At 40.9% G+C, this 24360-nt stretch overlaps 1 protein-coding gene across 4 annotated transcripts in view; it reads right to left on the bottom strand.

Moving 5' to 3' along the window:
- ASCC3 (activating signal cointegrator 1 complex subunit 3) overlaps positions 1–24360 on the bottom strand; it is a 544393-nt gene that overhangs the window by 382503 nt on the left and 137530 nt on the right. For all 4 annotated transcript variants that reach the window (XR_012655518.1, XM_075063855.1, XM_075063856.1 and 1 more), the window contains exons 9-10: positions 4604–4804; positions 4004–4144 (exon numbers count right to left, since the gene is read on the bottom strand). Coding sequence is in view for 3 of the 4 variants with exons in the window: in XM_075063855.1 (XP_074919956.1) it covers positions 4004–4144; positions 4604–4804 (342 nt within the window). In the remaining variant the exon portion in view is untranslated. The remainder of the gene's footprint in view (positions 1–4003; positions 4145–4603; positions 4805–24360) is intronic.

Consider the following 24360-nt stretch of genomic DNA (forward strand, 5'->3'; position numbering starts at 1 on the left):
GATGCCCAGAGAGCTTAATGTGTCTCTAGAATCCTTTAAGGAGTGTAAGAATCATCTATGTTCTGGTTGAAAAGGTATGATTTGTCGAATGGAAGGTCATCTATAGTGTTTTGCACCTCCCTGGAGAAGTCTGAGGAGTATAACCAGGATTCCCTCTTAAGGACAATCCCAATTGCCAACACATGGCCTGATGGATCTGCTGAATCCACTATGATCAGTAGCATGGACCTGACGAGTAATATGACTTCCTTCAAAACCACCTGGAACTGGTTGCAATCTTGCGTTAGTTTGTCAGTGATCTCAGCCCCTCATCCATAGTTGATGAAGTCATATCGGGCCATCAGGGCTAAGTAGTTGGAAATATAGAATTGGAGTCCTGCCAAGGAGACCTTCCTACCGATTAAGTCTAGTCTTTTGCCCTCTGGGGTGGGGCAGAGGTGTTGTTTCTTAGATCACTCTGATGCTGCCTAGATGACCTGTGAGTTGGATGGAGAATGAGAGAATAAAACTCTGACTCCTTGCGGAGACATAGTGCCTCTTTTCAGCCCTTTTCAGAGTGTGTGCACATGTTCTCCAATACATCTGTTAATCTATAAGGTGCCACAGGATTCTTTGCTGCTTTTACAGATCCAGACCAACACGGCTACCCCTCTGATACTTGATCAATAGGGCCACTCTCACAAGTACTGACGTGTGCAAGATGTGAAGTAGCTGGAGTTGACTGGTGAGGAATTATCTCAGTGCCCCTGGCACAATGCGATAGTAATACTTCTGGAACGGGAGCAGTGGACTGTGTCAGACATTCATATAATCCAGTACCCAGATCTGGGTACTGAGGAGGATGGGGGAGAGGAGGGACCATGCAGAAGCGAGAAAGAACTGGAGACATCAGCAGCCTGCTGCGCTCTTTATCACCTTGGGCAAAACCATGAGGTAATATAATTAATGCCAGTCAACTCGGGTTTATGGAAAACAGATCTTGTCGTACAAACTTGATTTTTTATTTTATTTTATTTTTTTAACAATACAAGTTTGGTTGATAAAGGTAGTAGTGTTGATTTAATATACTTAGGCTTCTGTACAACACTTCACTTGGTACCACAAAATATGTTGATTAAGAAACTAGATTGATATAAAATCAACATGGTGCACATTAACTGGATTAAATGCTGGCTAACTGATAGTTCTCAAATTGTAATTGTAAATCGGGAATAATCATCAAGCTGGTGTGTTTGTAAAGGGATCTGGTGGGAATCAGCCTATGCCATTTAACATTTTTGTCAATAACTTGGAAGAAAACAAAAATTACTTATCAAGCTTGCAGATGACAAAGACTGGGGTGTAGTAAATAATTAAGAGGACAGGACATTGATATAGAGCCATCTGGATCACTTAGTAAGCTGGACCCAAGAAAACATGTTTCACTACGGTCAAAGTAAGGACATATATCTAAGAATCACATAAGGGGTCCATTCATACAGCATGGTGGTGCTCTAAGCTGAGAAGCAGTGATTCAGAAACACACTTTGTGGCCATTGTTGATAATCAACTGAACATGAGCTCCCAATGTGGTGTTATGGCCAAAACGGTTAATGCAATCTGTGGACATATAAACAGGGAATACCTAGGGGGAGCTGACAAGTTATATTACCTCTGTACGTGGCAATAGTGTGAGCGCTACTAGAATACTGTGTCAAGTTCTGGTGTCCACAATTCAAGGATGCTGAAAATTTGAAGAAAAGAGCCACAAGAATGAATAAAGGATTGGAAAACATGCCATATAGTTAAGGCTACGATCTTCATGGGTATTTCTTAGTAAAAGTAATGGACAGGTCACCAGCAACAAAGAAAAACTCATGGCCCGTGACCTGTCCATGATTTATATATAAATACCCCTGAATAAATCAGGGGTGGAGGAGGGCACACCACAAAGGGCTGCTGCTGGGGTGGGGCAGAGGAGAGGAAAGACAGGGGTTCACTGTGGGGGGCCAGTGGCGGGTCCAGTGGCAGTGGTTGCTCCAGCTACCCTGGGACCGCTTGTGCAGTAGCTGGTGTAGCTGGCCCCGGGGCCACCCCAGCAGCAACCGGTGCAGCTGGCTGTGGGTCTGACCAATAAAATGGATGCAGAGCCGTTCCAGCAGCGGCCAGTGTGGCTGTCTCCAGGGCCACCCGAGCAGCTGGTCCCAAAGCCCTGAGCAGCCCAGGATTAAGCCACACTGGCCACTGCAGAAGTCACAGAGGCTGTGGAAAGTCATGGAATCCATGATGTTGCGTGACCTCTCTAACAGACACTGAGTCCTACATATAGTGAAAGACTCTAGGAGCTCAATCTGTTTAGAACAACAAAGAAAAGAGGAAGGGGTGACCTAATCACAGTCTGCAATGAAAATGGGGAATAAAAGTTTGATGAGAAGGCTCTTCAGTCTAGCAAAGGTATAACAAGAGCTTATTGCTGGAGCTTGAAGCTTGACAAACTAAAAATAAGGTGTATATTTTTAACAATGACAGTAATTAATCATTGGAACAACATACCTGGGCTTTGGTCATCATGCAAAAGCATCAAATCAAGACTAGATGATTTTTAAAAAACATCTCGTTCAAACAGGAATTAATTCAGGGAAAAACCATAGTCTGTGTTATGCAGGAGGTCAGGATAGGTTATCACAATAGTCCCCTCTGGATTCATAATCCATACATCTATATTTTCTTTTTAACATAGGAAAAGAAATCTCCAGTGTAATAATGGAGATTTAAAGCATACCAAAATTAAGAAGAAAGTATCTCTCAATTGAATCAGTGTTAATTACTACGGGATTAATGACACAAGGGTTCATAATACATAAATATATACAGCCAAAGCTTATTCAGATTCATGAAATTAGGAGACAAAAGGGTAGCAACAAGGAGTTTAAGCATAAAAATACAAACACTTTTTCATGTTGTGGAAAAGTGTTACATCGCTGACTGAAAGACTGCCCAAAACGTATACCTGATAAAAGCCTCTTTTCTAAACAAATAAGGCAGTATGGGAATAGTCGTATCTGCTAACAAAAAAAAAATCTGCATGCTGCGCAACACTGTACATGAAGTCAGGTATGCAAAATTCAGTTATTAAAATGTCTAGAATTTCTTAAGAGGCAAAAGAACATTATTAATGATACCTGATACTTTTCATCACTTAAATGCTCTATCAGAGGAAATATACTGAGATTAGTCATCAGTAGAATCTTCAATTTTATTAACCCTTTGAAAAGATGATTAACAAGGTGGGTGCAGTAATATCTTTTATTGGACCAACTTCCAATAAGAGACATGACCTCACCCACCTTGTCTTTCTAATACCCTGGGACCAACACAGCTACACCACCACTGTATACTTTAAAAAGAGGGCTGACAAAGTATTAATTTACACAACAACAATGTTGTAGTAATATTTCAAACTTCTCCCGCATTTTCCATCTGAGGACCTGACCCTACTTGACTTTTGGGTGAAGGTGTGTGTTGAGGGGGGGCATTTTTTGGAGAGAGGTGTTGAGGGAAGCTAGGGAGATATTTTTTTTAAATGAATACCTAGTACCACAATCCCTGACACAATCATTAAAAGGTAGGAACAATAATCCATTAAAAGGCTGGAACCCAGAAGTAAGGGATTTGGTTCTACTAATGATTATATGCAATGAAGAGACCATGGGTCTACCCAGGGACCTAATAAAACTAGGAAATGATAGGAAGGTTGTGGGTGTATTATAAGATTGTAGATGGAACCTCAAATTTCAGTGAAAAAAAATAGATCATTTTAGGTTTGTTTTTCATATCTATCTGAAAGTTTTCTCTATAGTGAAGGTGTTCCAAACTTTGGTCACATTTTAAACATACACAGTATAATTAATACCACAATGTTACATTCCAACTACTACAACATTTGACAATGAAGGTTTTTTAACAAATTAAAGCATACACACATGCCTGCACACAGGCACTATTCATCTGAAACAAAACATACCTGTGTTCGAAGAATTTCACCTTTTGACAACTGCATATCACCGGTCAGCTCTTTCACAGTGATGCCTAGTGGCTCCAGACGCTTGCTAAAGTAATTTGTCATTTCAGCTGCCAAAGCCTTCATAGGAGCAACATACACAATCTGCAGCAAAAGGACACTAGCTTGATAAATGAGCAAACTGCACAATGTCATTTGTTTCATGGCAACCAATACAAATCACAATTTATTGTGAAATATGATTCTAGGCACTTACAGTGAAAAATCTTAATAGTGATATATGAAAAGTAGTTATCTATGTTAGATAAGTGTGCCGCTGTTTAGAGGACAATGGATTATGTTTATACAGCCTCATTACTTTGAGAATTGGTTCTGCATCAAAGCTAAATATATTTTCATAGCTTTTCACATGGGTAATAAGATTTTCAGAACACAAATGGGAATTGGTTTAATAGTAATGAAGTAAATTACCAGCATTTTCTGTGAGACCTGGAGAAGTATAATACCCTTGAAAACGTCTTGATTTCATATAATGTGTATAACTGTACAATGGGTTTTATCTTTTGAGTTAAAAAAGCTGGTTTTGGTTCATTGAATTCCTACCTTAAACTCATCCTTTTTGATAACTCCTTGCTGAACATGCTGGCGAATTTCATGCAGGACAGTTAGCATGGCAATGTTAGTTTTCCCAGCTCCAGTTGGTGCACAGATCAGCATGTTTTCATTTGTATTGTAGGCAGTCTCAAAAACTATTGATTGGATTCGGTTTAGTTTTTTCATGCCTTTAAATACAAGTTGCCCGATCTGAAAGAAAAAAGTATTGCAATGAAAATACAAGGACAGCAAAAAGAGAGGGATAATTTTTGGATCTTCTTAGAAATTAGTCACAAGCAGGGCCAGCTCCAGGGGTCTTGCACCCCCAAGCAGCCAAAAAAAAAAAAAGAAAGCCGCAATTGCGATCTGTGGCAATTCAGCGGGAGGTCCTTCGCTCCGAGCGGGAGTGAGGGACCCTCCGCCGAATTGCTGCCAAGTCCCTGAAAGTGCAGCCCCACTCCCGAGTTGCCGCCCCAAGCACCTGCTTGATAAGCTGGTGCCTGGTGCCGACCCTGGTCACAAACCTTTGATACCAAAAGGCTACAACTACCATGCTGGAAACTTCACATTTCTTACATATTCCAAGTAGGATAACTTTTAAAACATTAACTTAAGTTACTCTTAACTACACCACTGTTATGTTTTTCACTTTTACCAAAAACACACTGACCACACTTCATTAATAGTTAATGAATATTAGCATAAAAACAGTATTAATAGATTATGACTTATGTATTTTAAACAAGACATAATTATTAGTGAGAAAACGTACGCCTTTATAGTGCTTTATACATTAGGAAAGATGTACTAAGTTTAAATTCTAAAGCCATCCTAAAGCATACAAAGAAAACAATACCCTCCTCCTCTCTGATGCGAGGGGGGAGAGACCACCTTTAGGGCAGTGTCAGGCCACCACCTATGTATAGCATAGCTAAACAAAAAGTCCAAAATATAGACTAACATATTACAATAAAAAACAATATTAAGAGAACATTAAGGTTACAAAGTCAATCACACAAAAATTAGGAAATGCCAAAATTAAGGTTGTCTTACTGCCTTATGTTGGGCCCCTTTAGCGTATGCAATATGATTAGGGCCCTTCATTTTCGGTTTTTATTTTATTTAATTTTTCCCAGGAATTTACTGGCGTTTATTACTACAACCACAAAAGCAGGTGAAAATTGGTGGAAAAAACTATTATTTTTTCTGGATCAGTAATCAGGGTTTATTTTGTTGGATGGAAGGACAAAGGAAAAAAGTATTCAGTAGATTAATGCTTTGATGAATCGGATTCTATGTGGTTTGCTGCAGAACTAAAAACAAAATGCCACTCTGAGTTTAAGAAAACAATCTCTTTCCAATCCCCAAATAAAACTTTTCATTTGAATAAAAACAGTTTACCGTTTAGACTTAGAACTATTAGCCTATAAATATTTACATTTAATAACTGGGCCACACCATTTACAGCATATACACTAAACTTCATCCTTTTCTCCTGTTTTGTTTTTTTTAAAAGCTTTCGAATACATCCTTGTGTTCTGAAAAGTATTCTGATAGATTTTTGTTTTTTCCATTGTGTCAGATATTTAAACCATTCTCTAACAACTTGAAATATGTACATAGTGGGAGTGAGATTCGTCAGTACATGAAGATGCGCATGGACTTCAGAGCTTGCATGTGACCCTGTTTGTTTATTGTATCTTCTGAACTAATTCATAGCTTTACTTCAACAGATAGCTCTGTGTATACACCCAGACTAATGTATTATCACAGTACATATCATGAAATCTCATACTTTCCTAATAAAACAAATTATTTTTATATACTGATATGATACAAAAGTAGGTAAAAATCAGAAAAATATGAATAATATTTTTTGTAAAATCTGAGCGTTTCTTTTTTTGGATTTTTTTTTTTCGGTAAAAATCAGACAGTACTATTACTTTTCCCACACGACCTTTGTGTTATTCAGTGTACAAGAGCCAGGGTCATGCAGTGGAGACTGTTGTCTGTGGGTATATATACACTGCACACTAAACCCACGCTCTGACTCAGGTTTGAGCCCAAGACTCCTTTCTGCTCATATACAAATCAGTTTGACTTGGGTGAGCAAACTCAGGTCCTAGGACCCTGTTGTGACTCTGGTCCAAGCCCTGTCATTTTGCAGCATGGATGCAGTTCAAGCCACAGATCTGAGTCAGAAAGTCTGTGTAGTCACTATGGACATGTAAGCACGGCTATGAGACCTAGGTCCAGCAACTGCAAGCCCAGGTTTATGACGCAGTGTGGATGTTTAAATAATGATTTGGAAATACTGAGTTCACAGGCCCAGGTCCCTACAGATGCAGGTTTCACATGCAATATGGACATACTCTGTAGGACCCCTGCTTTGTATGTGGCAGAAGTTGGAGGGTGCCTAGTCAATGACGCAGAGGATTGCAGGAAGAGAAAGGATGATCTTCTAAGAATGGCCATACTGGCTCACACCGATAATCCATCTAGCCCAGTAGCCTTTCTTCCAACAGTGGGCAATGCCAGGTGCTTAAGAGGAAATGAACAGAACAAGTAATCATCAACTGATCCATCCCTCGTCACCCATTCCCGATTTCTAGCAAACAGAGATTAGGGACACTTAAGAGCATGGTTTTGCATCCCTGTCCACCCTGGCTAATAGCCATTAATGGACTTTTCCTCCATTAATTTATCTAGTTCTTTTTTGAACTGTTATAGTTTTGGACTTCATAATACCCTCTGGTAAGAGTTCCAGAGGTTGACTCTGCATTGTGTGAAGAAATACTTCCCTTTGTTTGTTTTAAACCTGATGCCTATTAATTTCATTTGGTGACCCCTCATTCTTGTGTTATGAGAAGGAACAAATACTTTCTTGTTTACTTTCTCTACACCAATCATGATTTTATAGATTTCTATCATATCCCCCTTTAGTTGTCTCTTTGCCAAGCTGAAAAGTCCCAATCTTATTAATCTCTCCTCATACTGAAGCTGTTCCATACCCCCTAAATCATTTTTTTCTGGTCCCTTTCAGTACCTTTCCCAGTTCCAATACATCCTTTTTGAGATGGGACAACCGGATCTGCAGGCAGTATTCAAGATGTGGGCATATCCAAGATTTATATAGAGGCAGTATGATATTTTCCCTATTACCTATCCCTTTCTTAATGATACCCAGCATTCTGATAACCTTTTTAACTGCCGCTGGACATTGAGTAGAGCAGTTCCTCGGCTGAGTGGGAAAGTAGGCTCAGCTGTGGCCATGCCCCAATCAGGGCTCAGCTGGCCCTTATAAGAAGGCAGTGGGCCAGGAGCAAAAACACACACTCTCTCTAGCCTGTTGAATGGGAGGGACCTGGCTACATGAGCTGGAGCAGGGCTGGGGAAGGCCCAGGGAGCTCTGACCTGGAAATTCCCAGGCTGCGGCCTAGAGGAAGGCCAAATAGGTACTAGAGTTGCAAGGGGAAGCCCAAAGGGGTAGGCAGAAGCAGCAGGTCCAACCTCCTTTGCCTGTGATGAGTGGCATTTGTACTGCAGTCTGCCCCAGTGAATGGCAGCTAGATGGAGACTGGGCAGTAGCCAAAGACTGAGACAATGTGGGGATAGTGGGTGGGGATTCCCTGGGGAGGAGATACCCAGATACCGAGAGGTGTATTCCCAGGGGACTGCACCCCAGCATGCAAGGGGCACTGGGTCTGAGAGGGACTTGGGGGCCAGGAAAAGCAGGACACCGGCCTGCAAAGAGTGCTCAGAAGACAGCTTGAGAGCTAATTCCCCAGCAGGCCAGCAGGAGGTGCCGCAGGAGTGAGTCCTGCACGGTTACACTACCTCACTGTTTACTCCTTTTTCCACATCATTTATGAATATGTTGAACAGTACTGGCCCAAGTATAGATCTAAGTTCCCTCTAAGCTGCACAGCCATGCAGCAGGCTATCACGGACCACACAAGCAAGGAGAGGTGCCTCTCCCCTGGTCCCAGCCTCTGAGCTGTCGCAGCAAGAGAGGGCTGGAGGGAGTCCTCTATCCCTGCCGCAGCCCAGGGACAGCCTGCACCCCAAACTCATCATCTCCAGCCAGAGCTCTCACTCCCGCACAGCCCAACCCTCTCACCCAGATCTGAGTCTCGTCTTGCACCCCAAACGCCTCATCCCCAGCTGCACCCCAGAGATCACCCCCCCAGCCAGAGACCTCACCCTCCCACACTCCAATCCTGTGTCCCAGCCCTGAGCCCCGTCCCGCACTCTGAACTCCTCGCCCCACCCTGGGCCATACATCACCTCCATATCGCAAAATTCATTCCACATATGGTTGTAAAAAAATTAGAGGGAATAGTGGTACAGACTCCTTGGGGACACCATTATTTACATCTCTCCATTCTGAAAATTGACCATTTACTCTTACCCTTTGTTTCCTATCTTTTAACCAGTTATCAGTCCATGAGAACACCTTCCCTCTTATCCCACGACAGCTTACTTTGCTTAAGAGCCTTTGTCAAAGGCTTTCTAAAAATCTAAGTATAGTATATCCACTGGATCATGCTTGTCCACATGCTTGTTGACCCCCTCAAAGAATTCTAGATTTGTGAGGCATGATTTCTCTTTACAAAAGCCAATTTGACTCTTCCCCAACAAGTCATGTTAAACTACGTGTCTGATAATTTTGTTCTTTACTGTAGTTTAAGCCAGTTTGCTGATGCTGAAGTTAGGTTTACAGACTAGTAATTGCCAGGATCACCTCAGGAGCCTTTTTCTAAAAATTGGTGTCATGTTTGCTATCCTCCAGTCATCTGGTACAGAAGCTGATTTAAATGGTATGTTTCATAGCACAGTTAGTAGTTCTGCAATTTCACATTTGAGTTCCTTCAAAATTCTTGTGTGAATACCATCTGGTTTTGGTGACTTATTACTGTTGAGTTTATCAATTTGTTCCAAAACCACCAGATTGTCACCTAAAAATGATGGCTCAAGTTTGGAAATCTTCCTCAGATCCTCAGCCGTAAACACTATTGCAGAAAATTCATTTACTTTCAGGAGTGTTCCTCTGGCATCTTGATTGTCCAGTAGTCCCACTGATTGTTTAGCAAGCTTCCTGCTTCTGATATACTTAAAAAAAAAAAATCTAATACTTTTTGAGTAGCTAAGGGTTAATGTTTCTTTCACCTGTAAAGGGTTAACAAAGAGAACCAAACACCTGACCAGAGGACCAATCAGGAAACTGGATTTTTTCAAAGCTCAGGGGAGGGAATTTTTTGGGTCTGTGTCTTTGTCTGGCTCTCAGCTATGAGAGGGGATTTTTTCTTTCTTTCTATCTTCAAGCTTCTAATCTTCAGTTTCAAAGTTGTAAGTACAAAGGTAGAAAAAACAATAGCTGTTATTGTTTTTTTTGTATTTACATGTGTGTAGTTTGCTGGAATGTTTAAATTGTATCTCTTTTTGAATAAGGCTGTTTATTCATATTTTTCTTTTAAGTAATAGCCCTGTGTATTGTCAACTTGAATGCAGAGATCATGTTCATGTGTTTTTTTCTTTCTTTTTATATAAAGCTTTCTTTTTAGAGACTTGTTTGAGTTTTTCTCTCTGGGTAGGCTAAGGAACGAAGGGGAGGGAATTCTCTTTGTGTTAGATCTACGGAGGGTAAAGCTCTGCAGCACCAGGGAATTGGTGGGAGGGGAAGAGAGATAGAATCATTTCTGTTTCCTTGTATTTGGGGTTTGTCTCTTGTGGAATAGAGGAGACATGCTTCTTGGTATTGTGATGTAAAGAGATTGCATCAGTACTCTCAGGTTAGCCAGAGAGGAAAGTCTGGGTGGGAGAGAGAGGGGGAAGGGAAGTGGGTTATTTCCCTTTGTGGGTAAGACTCAGGGCTTCTGAGTCTTGGGTTCCCCAGGAAGGGTTTGGGGAGACCAGAGGGAGCCAAAACCCTGGAATTTTGGTGGCTGGTGGCAGCGAGATCAAATCTGAGCTGGTAATTAAGCTAAGGGGTTCATTCTAAACTTCTCAGGTTGATGAACGCTAAGAAAAACTGCTAATACTTTTTGAGTCTTCAGCTAGTTGTTCTGTATATTCTTTTTTGGCCTTCCTAATTATATTTTTACACTTCATTTCCCAAAGTTTATGCTCCTTTCTATTTTCCTCACTAGGATTTAACTTCCACTTTTTAAAGAATGACTTTTTGTGTGTCTCAGCTTTTTTTACTTTGTTGTTTAGCCACAGTGGCACTTCTTTGGTTCTGTCACTATGTTTTTCTAATTTGGGGTATACATTTAAGTTTAGCCTCTATTACGGTGTCTTTAAAAACTCTCCATGCAGCTTGCAGGGATTTCACTTTTGGCACTGTACCTTTTAATTTCTGTTTAACTAATTCCTTATTTTTGTGTAGTAGCCCTTTCTGAAATTAAATGCTACCATGGTGGGCTGCCGTGATGTCTCCCCTCAACATCTCAGGAATGTTAAATCTAATTATATTATGGTCATTATTACGAAGCAGTTCAGCTATATTCACCTCTAGGACCAGACCCTGCATTCCACTTAGGACTAAATCAAGAATTGCCTCTCCTCTAGTGGGTTCTAGGACTAGCTGCTCCAAGGAGCAGTCATTTAAGGTGTCAAGAAACTTTACTTCTGCATAGCAACCTGAGGTAAAATGGGGATAGTTGAAATCCCCCATTATTACTGACTTTTTTATTTTTGTAGCCTCTCTAATCTCCCTAAGCATTTCAGAGTCACTATTGTCATCCTGGTCAGGTGGTCAGTAATATATCCCTACTCCTATATTCTTATTATTCAAGCATGGAATTACTACCCATAGAGACTCTATGGTACAGTTTGGTTCATTTAAGATTTTTACTTTGAGTCTACGCTTCCTTTCACATACAGTGTGACTCCCCCTGCCCTGTCCTTCCGATATATTTTCTATCCAGGTATTACTGTGTCCCATTGAATATCCTCAGTCCACTACATTTCTGTAATGCTTATTATATCAATATCCTCATTTAATATGAGGCACTCAAGTTCACCCATTATTTAGACATATACAAATGTTAGAAGCTCTTTAAAATATTGTCACTTTTTAGCTGTCTTCCATTACGTAATGTAATTGAAGGGGATTCTTTCATTTGACTGTTTCTCATCAGATCTTACCTGTATTTTATCATCTTCCAGCCTCTCCTCCTTATTAGGACATAGAGAATCTCCATTAATAGAGCCTCTCCTAAGTGATGTCTCTGTCCAAATCATGTGCTCCTCCACATCTGTTGGCTTTCGCCCAGCCTTTTAGTGAAAAAAGTGTTTGTCCATGGCAATTTGTCTTATTTTTTTTTCTGTGAGAAGGTAGAGATTATCTGATTTCACTTACACAGTTACTGTGGCATTTGAGGAACTGGACAAGGTACACCAATCCTGCATGTGTAGGACCGAGGAATCTTGAAAGGCATGTTGTGAGGGGTATAGGTCACTGCAGTAGTGAGATATATCTGCAGGTTTTGCATCTGTTCTGGCAGGGTACAGTACTACTTTGAGTTGGTGTGTCATGGTTTGTGGGCAGCTTGCTTTTGATGATGAAGAGCTTGGAGAGGTTGGGGGCGGGGGCAGGGGCAGGGTTTGAAAGGCAGACAAAGATTTCTTTCAGGATGTAACATATAGGTTATAATTGTTTGATACCCCATTGGGTTCCTGTGTGGGGTGATAGATGACACGTAGGGGTGTGAGGTCAGTGGTTCTCTCCCTCCTCCCCCTGTATTGAAGCTGGTTCTCTCAGGGTATTTGGGTGGTCCATTCCATGATACAATCTACTTCTTTGGTGGAGTGTCCTTGTTTGGTGAAGGCAGTTTAAATGTTTTAAGATGTATACCTTGGACTTTCTCCTGAAAATATATTCTGTAGTATATGAATGCCTGATTAATCGAAGGGGCAATGTGGCCTTTTTCATCACAATAAGCCCTAAACATGTAAGCAATAATGCTATTGTAAATGAAAATCACATGGCACAAAAGCTTCATATAAAATATGCTTTTATAAATGTACTGATTATGGAACAAGAATACATTAATTAGCTAAGAATTTGTGTATGAAAATTATCTTAGTTTTCCCTTGTGCACAATAGTAGCAGTGCAACGCAAACTCAGTCTGTATTTTTGTGTACAGCATTTGAATTCAAGCTTCTACACATATCCCAAGTGCATCTGAATGTCTGTTATAGTTCACTGAATCTTGTGATTCAGAAAAATGTTTATTCCTGCCTTGATCTATTTTAAATTATTTCCAGAACTTTTCAGGAGGTCTCCTTATAACTTTAAGTTGTTGTGTTTCAACACTTTGCTAGTAATATACTTTTATAGGTTATTCCATCTGAAAACTGTAGATGGAAAGCCATTTGTTTCCCCATCAACTGCCGTATGTACATTTACTTGGTGTCTCTTCATTTTCATCAATGGGGCTCTAATAAAGTGTTAATGAGCTCCCTACAGAGGCAATGATTGCACAGCCATAGCAGGGTTCGATCAATGTATTTTATAGTCTTTTTATTTATCTTGAGTTTCCAGTTTGTGCACTGTTTAATTTTAGGAATTCTTCAAACACTTTTGAAAATGGTTGTATTTTTTTTTCTTTGTTTCTTAAAGTTCCATTTAATTAGGGTTTTCATACTGTGCAAACTGTTTGCAGGTCATATTGAAGAAACTACTGGAGAACACCACACAAATACTAAAGCTGAATAAAACACTCAAGTAACTTACAGTATTTTACCAGAATGTTTTTTTAAAAAGGCAGAAGTAATATAACAATTCAGGTGGAGACAGCCTTTAGTATGGTGACAAAAGGAATATGGCCTTGATTAAGCGAAGAGATTAAGCATGTATTTAAGCGCATTAGTACACTTATCAGTAGGACTATTCACATGCTTATGTTAAGTATGTACTTACTATGTTGCTGAATCAGGGCCTGTAAGACTATATTAAGTCAGAGTCTGTTAACCATTCAGGACACAACGAAACGTTTATCTTTTTTTTCCCTGGCATTCCGGGAGGGATTTTTATGTCTTCTGTGGAAGGTGTATTACTCAGTTGCCTTTACTTAACAGGATAAGCAGGCCAGTTCTTTGTTTTAGTGTTTAATGGCATGTCGTTGGTGCTTATTTATAGGTTTATAAATCCAAATAAACAAAAATAATATATTAATACACGACATATGGTTCACTTAAATAGGCATATAACCATTATCACTACTGTAGGGAAATACTAAAACACCTTCAATAGGAATTTGCTAGCACACACAAGGGAAAATAACTGACACCTATATGAAAAATGAGGTTTATATTGAGCAACCTTAAGAGGTATACGGGAAAAAATAGACTGGTTTCAAATATGTTGGACATGAGAATGTTTACAAGGTAAACCACTGGCAAATGAGTCTAACAGAACACTAGTCATTTGGGCGCATGTGTGACCCAGCATATCTATTAGGGGGGTTGGCCTTGTAAGACTGGTAGCTGTAGACCCAGGTACATGACTGAAAGCAGGCATGTGACTGATAGGAAACAAGATGCAAAGCTTCCTGTCTCTGAGGCTGGGACCAGCAGAAACAAAAGCGATCATGGACTAAGAGTGAGCTTTTGCGCATCTCTCCACAGATAACAGCAGGAGAACGGCTGTCTGTGAAAGAACAGAAGCTAAAGGTCCAGAATGCGACCAGTGGAGCAAGTGCAGAGGGAGCTGGGGCACAAGCCCAGACGACAGATTAGCAGAAGGTCTTGCTAAACAGAGCAGTCAAAGTCTTACATGAGGATGACTGGGGGAATATCAAAAAGGAGCCAGATATAGAGGCAAAAGGAGGTATACTTTTTATTTAATGATATTAATAAACCAGATACTAGACTTTATTTTGAAACACTATTTGTGTTGAGAGAGAGAACTGGAAGGGTACAGTAGGAAGGAGTGTAGGGGGAATCTGAGGGATTAGTGTAGTTAATGAAGGTCTGGGAACACCCAGCATACAATAGTATTTTTTACTGTAGATCATAGAGTCTCCAAATTGACTAACTCTTTAAAAAGTTATGCTTGAACAAAATGTAGGAGAACTGCACAGAAAAAAGCTTGTTTTTTTTTTCAACTACAAGAATGGATAAAAGAGCATGAATATTTAGAAAAAGTTAATGTGGATGGGCTCTAATAACTGACTAAAATAGTATTGTGGAGTTCCAAGCTTACTGTGTCAATGATTTCTATATAAAATTGGCCCTGTTTATTAGGTTTTTATTGCCAGCCCTGCAAACCTAAACTCATCTAAAAGTCAAACAGGGTTCTTCTCTGATGGCAAATCATCCGCAGCAAAAAATTCTGTGAGACAGAAATTCTTTTATCAGCTACACCTATGCAACCCATTTGTGCTCAATGGGATTGCAAAGACATATACGGGCAAAATTTGGCTTTTGACTGAAGGTGCATGTGAAGAAACTGGGTCCAGTTGTGTTATCTCTGCAATTTTATATAGATACAGAGTGGTAAAAAAAAGTATTGCCACTGAATCCGACATAATTTACTCTCAATGCATACAGGGAGCAGATCTTTGCTGTAAGAAGGGACCATTTTTACATAGTCATTATCCATAATATAAAAGACCACTGTGACTTCTAATTTCTCTCCACAGCCGAGAGACAGCCATCTTCAAGACGGGCTTGAAATCAGTTGCAGAGTGGGACTCTCTAGCTCTCTCCCACTTTAATTTTGAATCCAGTGGGCCCTCAATAGTATAGGACATTTAGGACTTTTATGTATCCAGTCAGTATACCTGACCGGACATAGTCAGTCACACACTACATTAGGCATAAAGCAAGAGCGCCTCATAACATGAGGTCTGAAGTTCTCGTATTCACAGAGTTTAAGGCCAGATGGGTTCATTAGATCATCTAGTCTGACCTCCTGTATATCCCAGTTAACCCTGTATTTCAGTCCAATAAATTGTGTTTAACTAAAGCACAACTTAGGTTTGGCTAAAGCATATCCTTCAGAAAGGTAGCTGGTCTTGACTAAAAGATGCCAAGAAAGGGGAATTTCATCGCTTCCCTTGACAGTCTTATCATCTACACTGTTTAAAAAAAAAAAGTTTCTAATTTGAGTGTGCCTAGCTTCCACTTCCAGCCATTGGTCTTTGTTATGCCTTTTGCTTTGTTACATTACAGAGCCCTTTAGTACACAATATTCTCTCCCCGCAAAGGTCCTCGTATACTGTAATAAAAATCACCTCTCAATCTTCTCTCTGATAGACTTAAAGATGTAAAAGCTGGCTAACCCCCCTTAATAGATTACAAGTGGCCATGGGTGGGGGGGAGGGGGCGGTGAGTACTGCTCATGGTCACAGTAGTGTAAAAATTTAGGCTCTCTCTTTTCCTCTGCCTCAAGGCAGGAAAATCCTGCTCTAAACCAGTCAATACTACCCAAATAACAAAAACATAAAATTTTACACTTACCAATCATGTATTAACACGCAAGGGTCTTTGTCTAAATGTGTACAAAAGGTTTGTGGCATTTGTGTAAGACAAAGTCTTTTGTACCAAGGTATAGGCTCTCCTTTTTCTGCAAAATAAAGCATTTTTTTTCCTTATCCCTGTCAGGCTGTTAATTGGCTCTCAGCTAGGCAAACCCAGTATTTCAGTAACAAGATCTCTGTCTGTTTAGTGTATCACTGTAAGGCATTTTCTCCAGAACTGAAATAATTTTTATGGCTTTTTTTCTGCATCCTCTTGAATTTTTCAGTATCTGTTTTAAAATGTGGGCACCAGAACTTGATGAACTATTCCAATATCATTCTCATGAATGCCATATAAAAGGTAAAAACACTTTCCTGTTTACACATCCAAGGAACACATTAGCCCTTTTTGCCACAATGTCATATTCAGAGTTTAAATTGAGTTGCTTGTCCACTATGACCCTTACACCCTTTTACGACTCACTACTTTCCAGGTTACAGATTAGGTAAAGACAGTTAGGATAGTCAATTCACTACAAAAGATGTTCACTTTGTTGCTTTGATGCTAATTTATAAACGACAAACCAGAAATTGCTAAGTGTGAAAATCTTATTCAAGTCAATAATCTATGGTGAAATTCATAGGGATGCACAACCATCTGAACAACGAGGCTGCAGATGGGAAATGTCTGCAGTGACTGAGAGAAATCCACCCTCCAGTGAGTGATCAAGTTACAGGGAGGAAAAACATCTATACTACCAGTCAGTATTTATGCCTACCGATTGCATTAAAAGCCACAGTTCCTCAGCACCTGCCATGCAGGAGGTTTTAGGCACTGGATCCATCAGCCTCCTGTGTCTCCCTTCTTGCAAGACTACTGGATCCTCATAGCATAATTCCAATAGCCACCCACAGCTTTTTTCATGCAGGCCTCTGAGGTCTGTGCATAGACCCCTTCCTGCCCAGAACAGAACACCACTGCTACAATCATTAGCAGCAGAGCATCTTGTGGACATTCTCCATGTTTGCTAAATTCCACACTTAGTGCATAAATACCATAGTTAACAAAAATCATTTGTCACAGAGTCAACTCTAATATTACAAAATTTCACTAGATGGCTCAGTATGCTTCTAAGTCTGCTTAAATGTATTATGCTAGTACTTTAGCAGCAGCTCAGTTTTAATGCTTCCATGCACAGAGTTAAGATAGCATGTCTTCACACAGCCATATGAAGCAACAACAGCAGATCTAATTTCTTCACTTTCTCCCTTGCTTTACTAGTCTCCCAGAGCCAATGATTTGAGTACTAGTTTTCTGAAATGTGTGAGTACTTTGATTTATTCTTAGCACACACTCAACATCTCTAATTTAAAAATAGGTATTTGACATTCATCGATTTCATTTCTCTGGATGGATTTCACCCAATACTAGACTCAGATTATATCTTATTATTTTAAATGAAAAATTTAGTCAGTGTTTTAATTGTACAGCATACAATAATCTAATTGAGATAAATGTCCTACAGTGCTAACATCTGTTATTTTAATATAACAAATTAAAGAGTTTATTACTCATTCATCATCATAGTGTTTAAAACCTGGACACTCCAGCAGGAGTGCCGGAACCTTCCCTGCCTTGCCTCTTCCCCCAACTCTGCCCCACCTCCATCCACTCCTCTGCCCCTCTAGCACCCTTTGGTGGCAGCTTCTCCCCTCGCACCCAGGTCCAGAGGAACTGGCCTGTGGAGCTGGGTCTGGGAGCTGCAGCTGCCCAATGAAAGTAGAACGCAGCGCTGGCTGAGTAGGGGCTGGTAGATGTGCTGACCCAGCACCTCCCCCAATCATAATAACCAGACTTTAGGTGTCCTTTCAGTAGATCTGACTGCACATTGTCAGGTCCCCTTTTCGACTGGACTTTCCTGTAAAAAACAGGTGCCTAGCCACCCTACATCACTAATGTTATCCATTTAGCTCAGATCACAAATTTGAACATGCAGCTTTTACCCTGCTAATTGGTTTGATTTGAATATATGCCATAACCAATGGACCTCTTACATGTTACAAGACCCATCCTGTATTCACTTGTCTTACCGCACTTTGAGGTAGGAGATAATTAATCTTATCGATATAGCATAACTTAGCTATGTAGTCTTACAGCAAGTCTATGAACCTCAGCAAGATCTGGATATTTCTCAGTCATGTAATTAAGTAATCTCTGTTCTATGTTGTCCTCCCCCCATTGATTTATCCAAGAAAGTAAACTAGGTTAATAGGAATTTTCAGTCAGTGCTCTACCTGGATTCCACTTTTCCACATACAAATCTGGGCATGTACCTGAGACTCACACATGCTCTGCGCAAGTGCTCAAACTTGCTAAACAAAAACTTAATACTTGAACAGTCACAGGTTTTAGATTAAAGAGTGCAGACAAACATTAATACAGACATGTTACACCTACAAAGGGCACAGGCATGTAAGGGCTCATGCACTATTCAGCAGATGCAAGTAGAGATAAGTGTTGGGGGGAAAAAAATCTGTCCTCTGATGTTTTATCAGAAATGGTAATACATACATATATTTCTGATAAAGCAGTGTGCGCGCATGTTTTAAGGTTGCCAATCCTCCTGGAATCAGGCTCTATCTCCTGGAGGCTACTGAAGACAAAACAGGGAGATTTTAGGTTGATAAAAGTCCAAGGGCGCAGCAGGACTAAGGCAGGCTCCCTACCTGCCCTGGTTCCGCGCTGCTCCCGGAAGCGGCCAGCATGTCCCTGTGCCCCCCTGAGGAGGGACAGGGGGTCTCCGCGCACTGCCCCCAACCCAGCTCCCATTGGCCAGTAACTGCAGCCAATGGGAGATGCAGGGGCAATGTCTGTGGGCACAGGCAGTGCCTGCGGGCAGCATGTGGAACCCCCAACCTCCTTCCTCCAAGGGCCGCAGGAACATGCCAGCCACCCAAGGTAAGTGCCTCCCGGCCGGAGCCTATACCTCTCACCCCCACCCCGAGCCTTGAGCCCTCTCCAGCACCCATACTCCTTTCCCAAGCCTGCATTCCACATCTCCTCCTGCATCCCAACCCTCTGCCCCAGGCTCAGCCCGGAGCCCCCTCCAACATTCCAAACCCCTCAGCCCCAGCCCAGAGCCCACACCCCCTCCCGCTGCCCCAGCCCGGTGAAACTGAGTGAGGGTGGGGGAGAGCAAGCAACAGAAGTAGGGAGGATTGAGTGAACGGGGAAGGACCTCAGAGAAGGGGAAAAGCAGGGACTTGAGGAGAGAGAGGAAAAAAAGAGAGAGAGATCCCAGATCAGAATGATTGCCGGCGGGAATTACTCACACTACTTTGGAATTAGGATATTTTTCAAGCCACTTGCATCAGTTCCTAGTCCAAGCAGCAATTTTACACTAATTAGTTATGAACACTTAAGCATTAGGTTATGCAATATATTTTAGTTTATTTTTTAAATTTGCTTTTTAACCATTATGAATCATTAGCAACATTAGCATACTGGCAAGAGTTCAAATAAAAAGTGTTTAAGAAAAAAGCCAGGCTGCAAAGAAGATTCACTAAAGTCAATCATTTCTCAGTAAATACTGCCAATCAAATCAACTTGCTGGTTATTCCTGCCTCTCCATCCTCTTATCTGATGTCCTAGCCATCTCTAAAGTTTCTCAGCCTGCTAGAGTCTTGGTTGAAGCAAGCTCTGGATCAGCTCTGTATCTACTCTTCTCAGGATAACTTGACTTAGAATAGCCTTATTTGGGAATGGTTAGTTACTAAGTTTACAATCCGCCCCTCCCCCCAAAAAACCCTCCAATTCTCACAATTTGAAGTGGCCCGCAGGCAAATCTGTAAACTTCTTTAAAAAATCGCTGAGCACCGTAGAGTGGCACTGCACAGCTTTTAGCAACAAAAAATGCCACTATATACTGATATTTTCAATTACTAAGGACAGCTTACCCTTACACATTTACTGAAATAACTGTTCCAGAATATTTTTTCCTGGAATATTTATTTTTCTATAGACCTCTATGTGGACACTCTTATTCCAGAAAAATAGTGTTTATATGGAGTTTCACTGACATAACTACTGAAAAATAATTATTCCAGAATAGCTATTTCTGTAAATTTCCAAGTGTAGCTAAGCCTTAAAGCATTTTGGCTGAAATTTCTCATGCTTGGTCTCAGTCCAGAATTATTTTTTTAAATAAAAGTTAACCAAAAATATTAGGTATTCTTCAGTTATTTGAAGCCAAACAATAAAGTGCGTTTATAAAGGATTAAGAATCTTTCCCAATGCCTTTCTGAATTGTTCCCATGGTGTTAACTCAAAGTAGATTTGATTTATAATTTCATACATAGCAGGTACAGTACTTGGTGTGCTGAATAAAGAATATTTGCTTTCTCCTTGAAAAAAATTCAGATGTGATTCTATTATGGAATTTAAAAAACAGCACCTATGGCATTCACATTACATTGTCATGAACCTTTGAAAGATCACAATTGCATATATTTAGGGCCCTACCAAATTCACAGTTTATTTTCATCAATTTCACGGTTCTGGGATTTTTAAAAAATAATAAATTTCATGGTTTCAGCTATTTAAATCTGAAAGTTCAAGGTGTTGCAACTGTAGGAGTCCTGACCCAAAAAGGAGTTGGGGGGTGGGGTCACGAGGTTATTCTAGAGAGGGGTGCGGTACTGCTATCCTTACATTTGTGCTTCTGCAGGCTGCAGCGCTGCCTTCAGAGCTGGGCAGCTGGAGAGTGGTGGTGGCTACAAGCCGGAACTCCAGCTCTGAAGCTAGCATTGCCACCAGCAGTAGCGCAGATGTAAGAATGACATGGTATGGGACTGTCACCCTTACTTCTGCACCACTGCCTGCAGAGTTGGGCCCTCAGTCAGCAGCCACCACTATCTGGCCGCCCAGCTCTTAAGACCGCAGCGCATAAACAAGGCTGGCATGGTATAATATTGCCACTCTTACTTCTGTGCTGCTGCTGGCAGGAGCTGCCTTCAGACCTGGGCACCAGGCCAACGGCCACTGCTCTCCAGCTGCCCAGCTCTGAAGGCAGCTCAGAAGTAAGGGTGGCAATACTGCAACCCCCCTAAAATAACCTTCTGACCCCCCTGCAACTTTCTTTTGGCTCAGGACCTGCAATTTGAGAAACGCTGGTCTCCCCCTATGAAATCTGTATAGTATAGCATAAAAGCACACAAAAGACCAGATTTCACAGCAGGAGACCAGATTTCACAGTCCGTGACACATTGTTCATGGCCGTGAATTTGGTAGGGCCCTACATATATTCAAATAAAATTATTCTAAGAACTTTAAGATCACCTATCAACTAAGCATTAAATAGGGAAGCTACATATTCTTCCAAATAGTTTGGCAAAATTACTCTACTCATACCTCAAACCCCTTTTCAGTTAATAATAATTCTTAACTCTACCTAAGATGCATTTTGAGACAGGGATGTAAAGAAACCAGCACATTTTGGATACTACCAAAGTCAAATTATTAGGATACAATTTTAAAGCAAACAGTATAAAACAAAGAGAATATTGTATAAGTGACATTAAAATGAAGACATTATAGCAGTAAGAAGTATAGTATAGAAGTAACAGCAGGAAACAATGGGACATTTATAAAGAAATCACTAGAAAGGAACAGTGTATGCTCCATGTGTTTTCCCAATCTGCTTTAAGGTTTAGAAATGTTAGGTCTTACAGAGAAAGAAGAAAAGAAGATAAAAGTAGTAGAAAATAATATAATGAGGAGAGTGGCAGAGCCTGCATGGCAGAAAGTAAAGGGAAAATGAACTTGGGACTAGGGTTTGCAGAGAAAAGGACTGGAACTCAAAGACCTCTGAGCTGGAAGGAGTGACAAAGAATTGTGGCCACCTCCAAGTCAGTGTAAACAGGAAAAGACGTTGAGAAGTAAAGTGAAATCATTAGAAAGGAAGTGTGTGTGTGTGTGTGTGTGTGCATGAGAGAGAGACATCTGTTAGAACTTGCAATAGAAGTTTTGCAACTGCAATGACATCTTAAAAAAAAGTGTTAATTATTAAATATTTCCATAACAAATATTTCCATTCCATGACATTAAAATTTCAATTTTCAAAGAAGCAGGGGATCTTGAGGCAAACAGTCCCCTGTATCATTTAAAAAAGTTTTGCCATATTAGCCAAGCTAAATATATCCTTTCTAATCTTTAGCCATACTGAAGTCCAGAGTTACTATCTTATATTTTTCTATAATCATGCAAATCTAATTCCTTCAGAGTCCCCCTTGCATCCTTTCAAGAATTGTATCATTTCAATTGATTGTCTGAACAAGAATAACCCAACATGAATCCTAAAATTACATCCAAAATATGGAAAAGAATGAAGCACTTAAATGAGAATTACTTAACTGATAATACTGTCTTAAGGAAAACCACCAGCATAGTAGGGACAAAAATTACAGCTATACAAACAAACGTATTGTGAAGTAATTTTACCTTTATCATCTTGTTTTGGTGAGAGAGTATATTATTTGAATTGCATTTTCTATAGATGTATATGCCGCAAACTTCATCTTAAAAAAAAAAATCTATTTTAAAACTTTTATATGCATTTTAAGCAATAGATAGTTCCTTTAAGCAAAGGAACTGAACTGAAGGATGACTGAATCCGTTCTTCTACAGACCACTTCCCTCAGATCCCACTGAGGGATACACTAAAACTGCATCATCTACTCAGGACACGCCCTACACTAACACTAGAACAAATCAACATACCGTTAGAGCCCTGACCAGGGTTATTCTATCTACTACCCAAGATCCACAAACCCGGAAATTCTGGACGCCCCATCATCTCAGGAATTGGCACTCTCACTGAAGGACTGTCTGGATATGTGGACCCTCTACTCAGACCCTATGCCACCAGTGCTCCTAGCTATCTCCGTGACATCACTGATTTCCTGAGGAAACTACAATGCACTGTCTTCCTTGTGTTAGCCAGTTTGGGGTGAGCCTGTGCTAGCAGCTGGTTCATCTGTGCTGCTGGTCTTCATGCACTGCTGTAGTTTCTTTAGCCAGTAGTGTGGATCATGTTGGTCCAGGTGCTGGTCCAGCTCTTCATGTTCTTGACCCGCTGCTGGATGTCTTCTACTGTGATGGTGACTGTTTCTGTTCTGGAGATATGGCTTGTGCTCGTTCTCAGTGTCCTGCAGCCACTTTGCACTGGTGTTTAGAGTCTCCTCTTTCTCCCATTATGTTCTCCATAGTGTTCAGTTTCTGCTGCTGGTGGCTCGCTGTTATTGTGTGTTGCACTACAGCTGGGAGTACACCTTGATGGTTCTTTGGAGAACAGGCATTTACTTTTTTGGCCTCTGCTTCTGAGTGTATCTTCTTAGCCTGTAGCTAGTGCTGTGAGCCTTTTTAGCAGCTCTAGGGCTTCCAGATGGAGTCAGGTCCTTGTCCTTTTGTCAGTAGCCAGTCTTATCCTTAATCTCTACACCCTTCTGTAGTTCCACCAGCTGACTAACTTCCTCCGAGTCGCCTTCATCTTATCCTCCAACCTCATTTCGCAGGGTGGTACAGTACTGTGTTTCTTCTTGATCGTGCAGCCAAGCATCTCCAGGATGTACAGAGCTGTAGCGTATAACATTCATTGGTTGAGTTATGGTGGTAGAGGGATTGTCATGAGAGCTCTATTGGCATCTTCTAACATATTATCTGATGTACTTCTCCACTGAGCCTTGGTAATCGGTCTCAGAGATTGACTGTAGCTAGTTTCTCCATGATCTTATGCCTCATATCCTGCTGCGTGCTCCGCAATGGAGGGGGTAGCAGTGAAGTTTCAGCTTCAGGTGTGGGCTGCACATCCTTTGTTCTTCCAGGCCTCTTGAGTCTGGGATGTAATGTGGAGTTGGTCTATCTCAAGCTGTGAGAGCAGCTTCCTCTTTACTATGTTGAAGCGTTGGATAACTAGCTGTTTCTCCGTAAGTGTGGAGTTGGTCTTTGTCCATCCGCAGTCCTCCTACGTTTCATATATCCCCTCTCATATAGGTCTACTGTGTAGTAGCATTCCATGCAATTCCAGGATCTCTTGTCTCGTCATGAATGGTTTGTTCCAGTAGCCCCATTAATATCGTCGATTGTCCTGGTTCCTCAACATCTGCGCGGACCTTGTTAATCCATGTGCGACGTCCAGCCGGCATGACTCTCCTAGTTCGTGTCACTCTCATATTTGAGGTAGGCAGGTGAAGCGTTACGGGAGTCTTTGCCCAAGGACCCTACTGGAAAGTGGTACCAT

This window comes from Chelonoidis abingdonii, chromosome 3, assembly GCF_003597395.2.
Source record: "Chelonoidis abingdonii isolate Lonesome George chromosome 3, CheloAbing_2.0, whole genome shotgun sequence".
NCBI lineage: Eukaryota > Metazoa > Chordata > Testudines > Testudinidae > Chelonoidis > Chelonoidis abingdonii.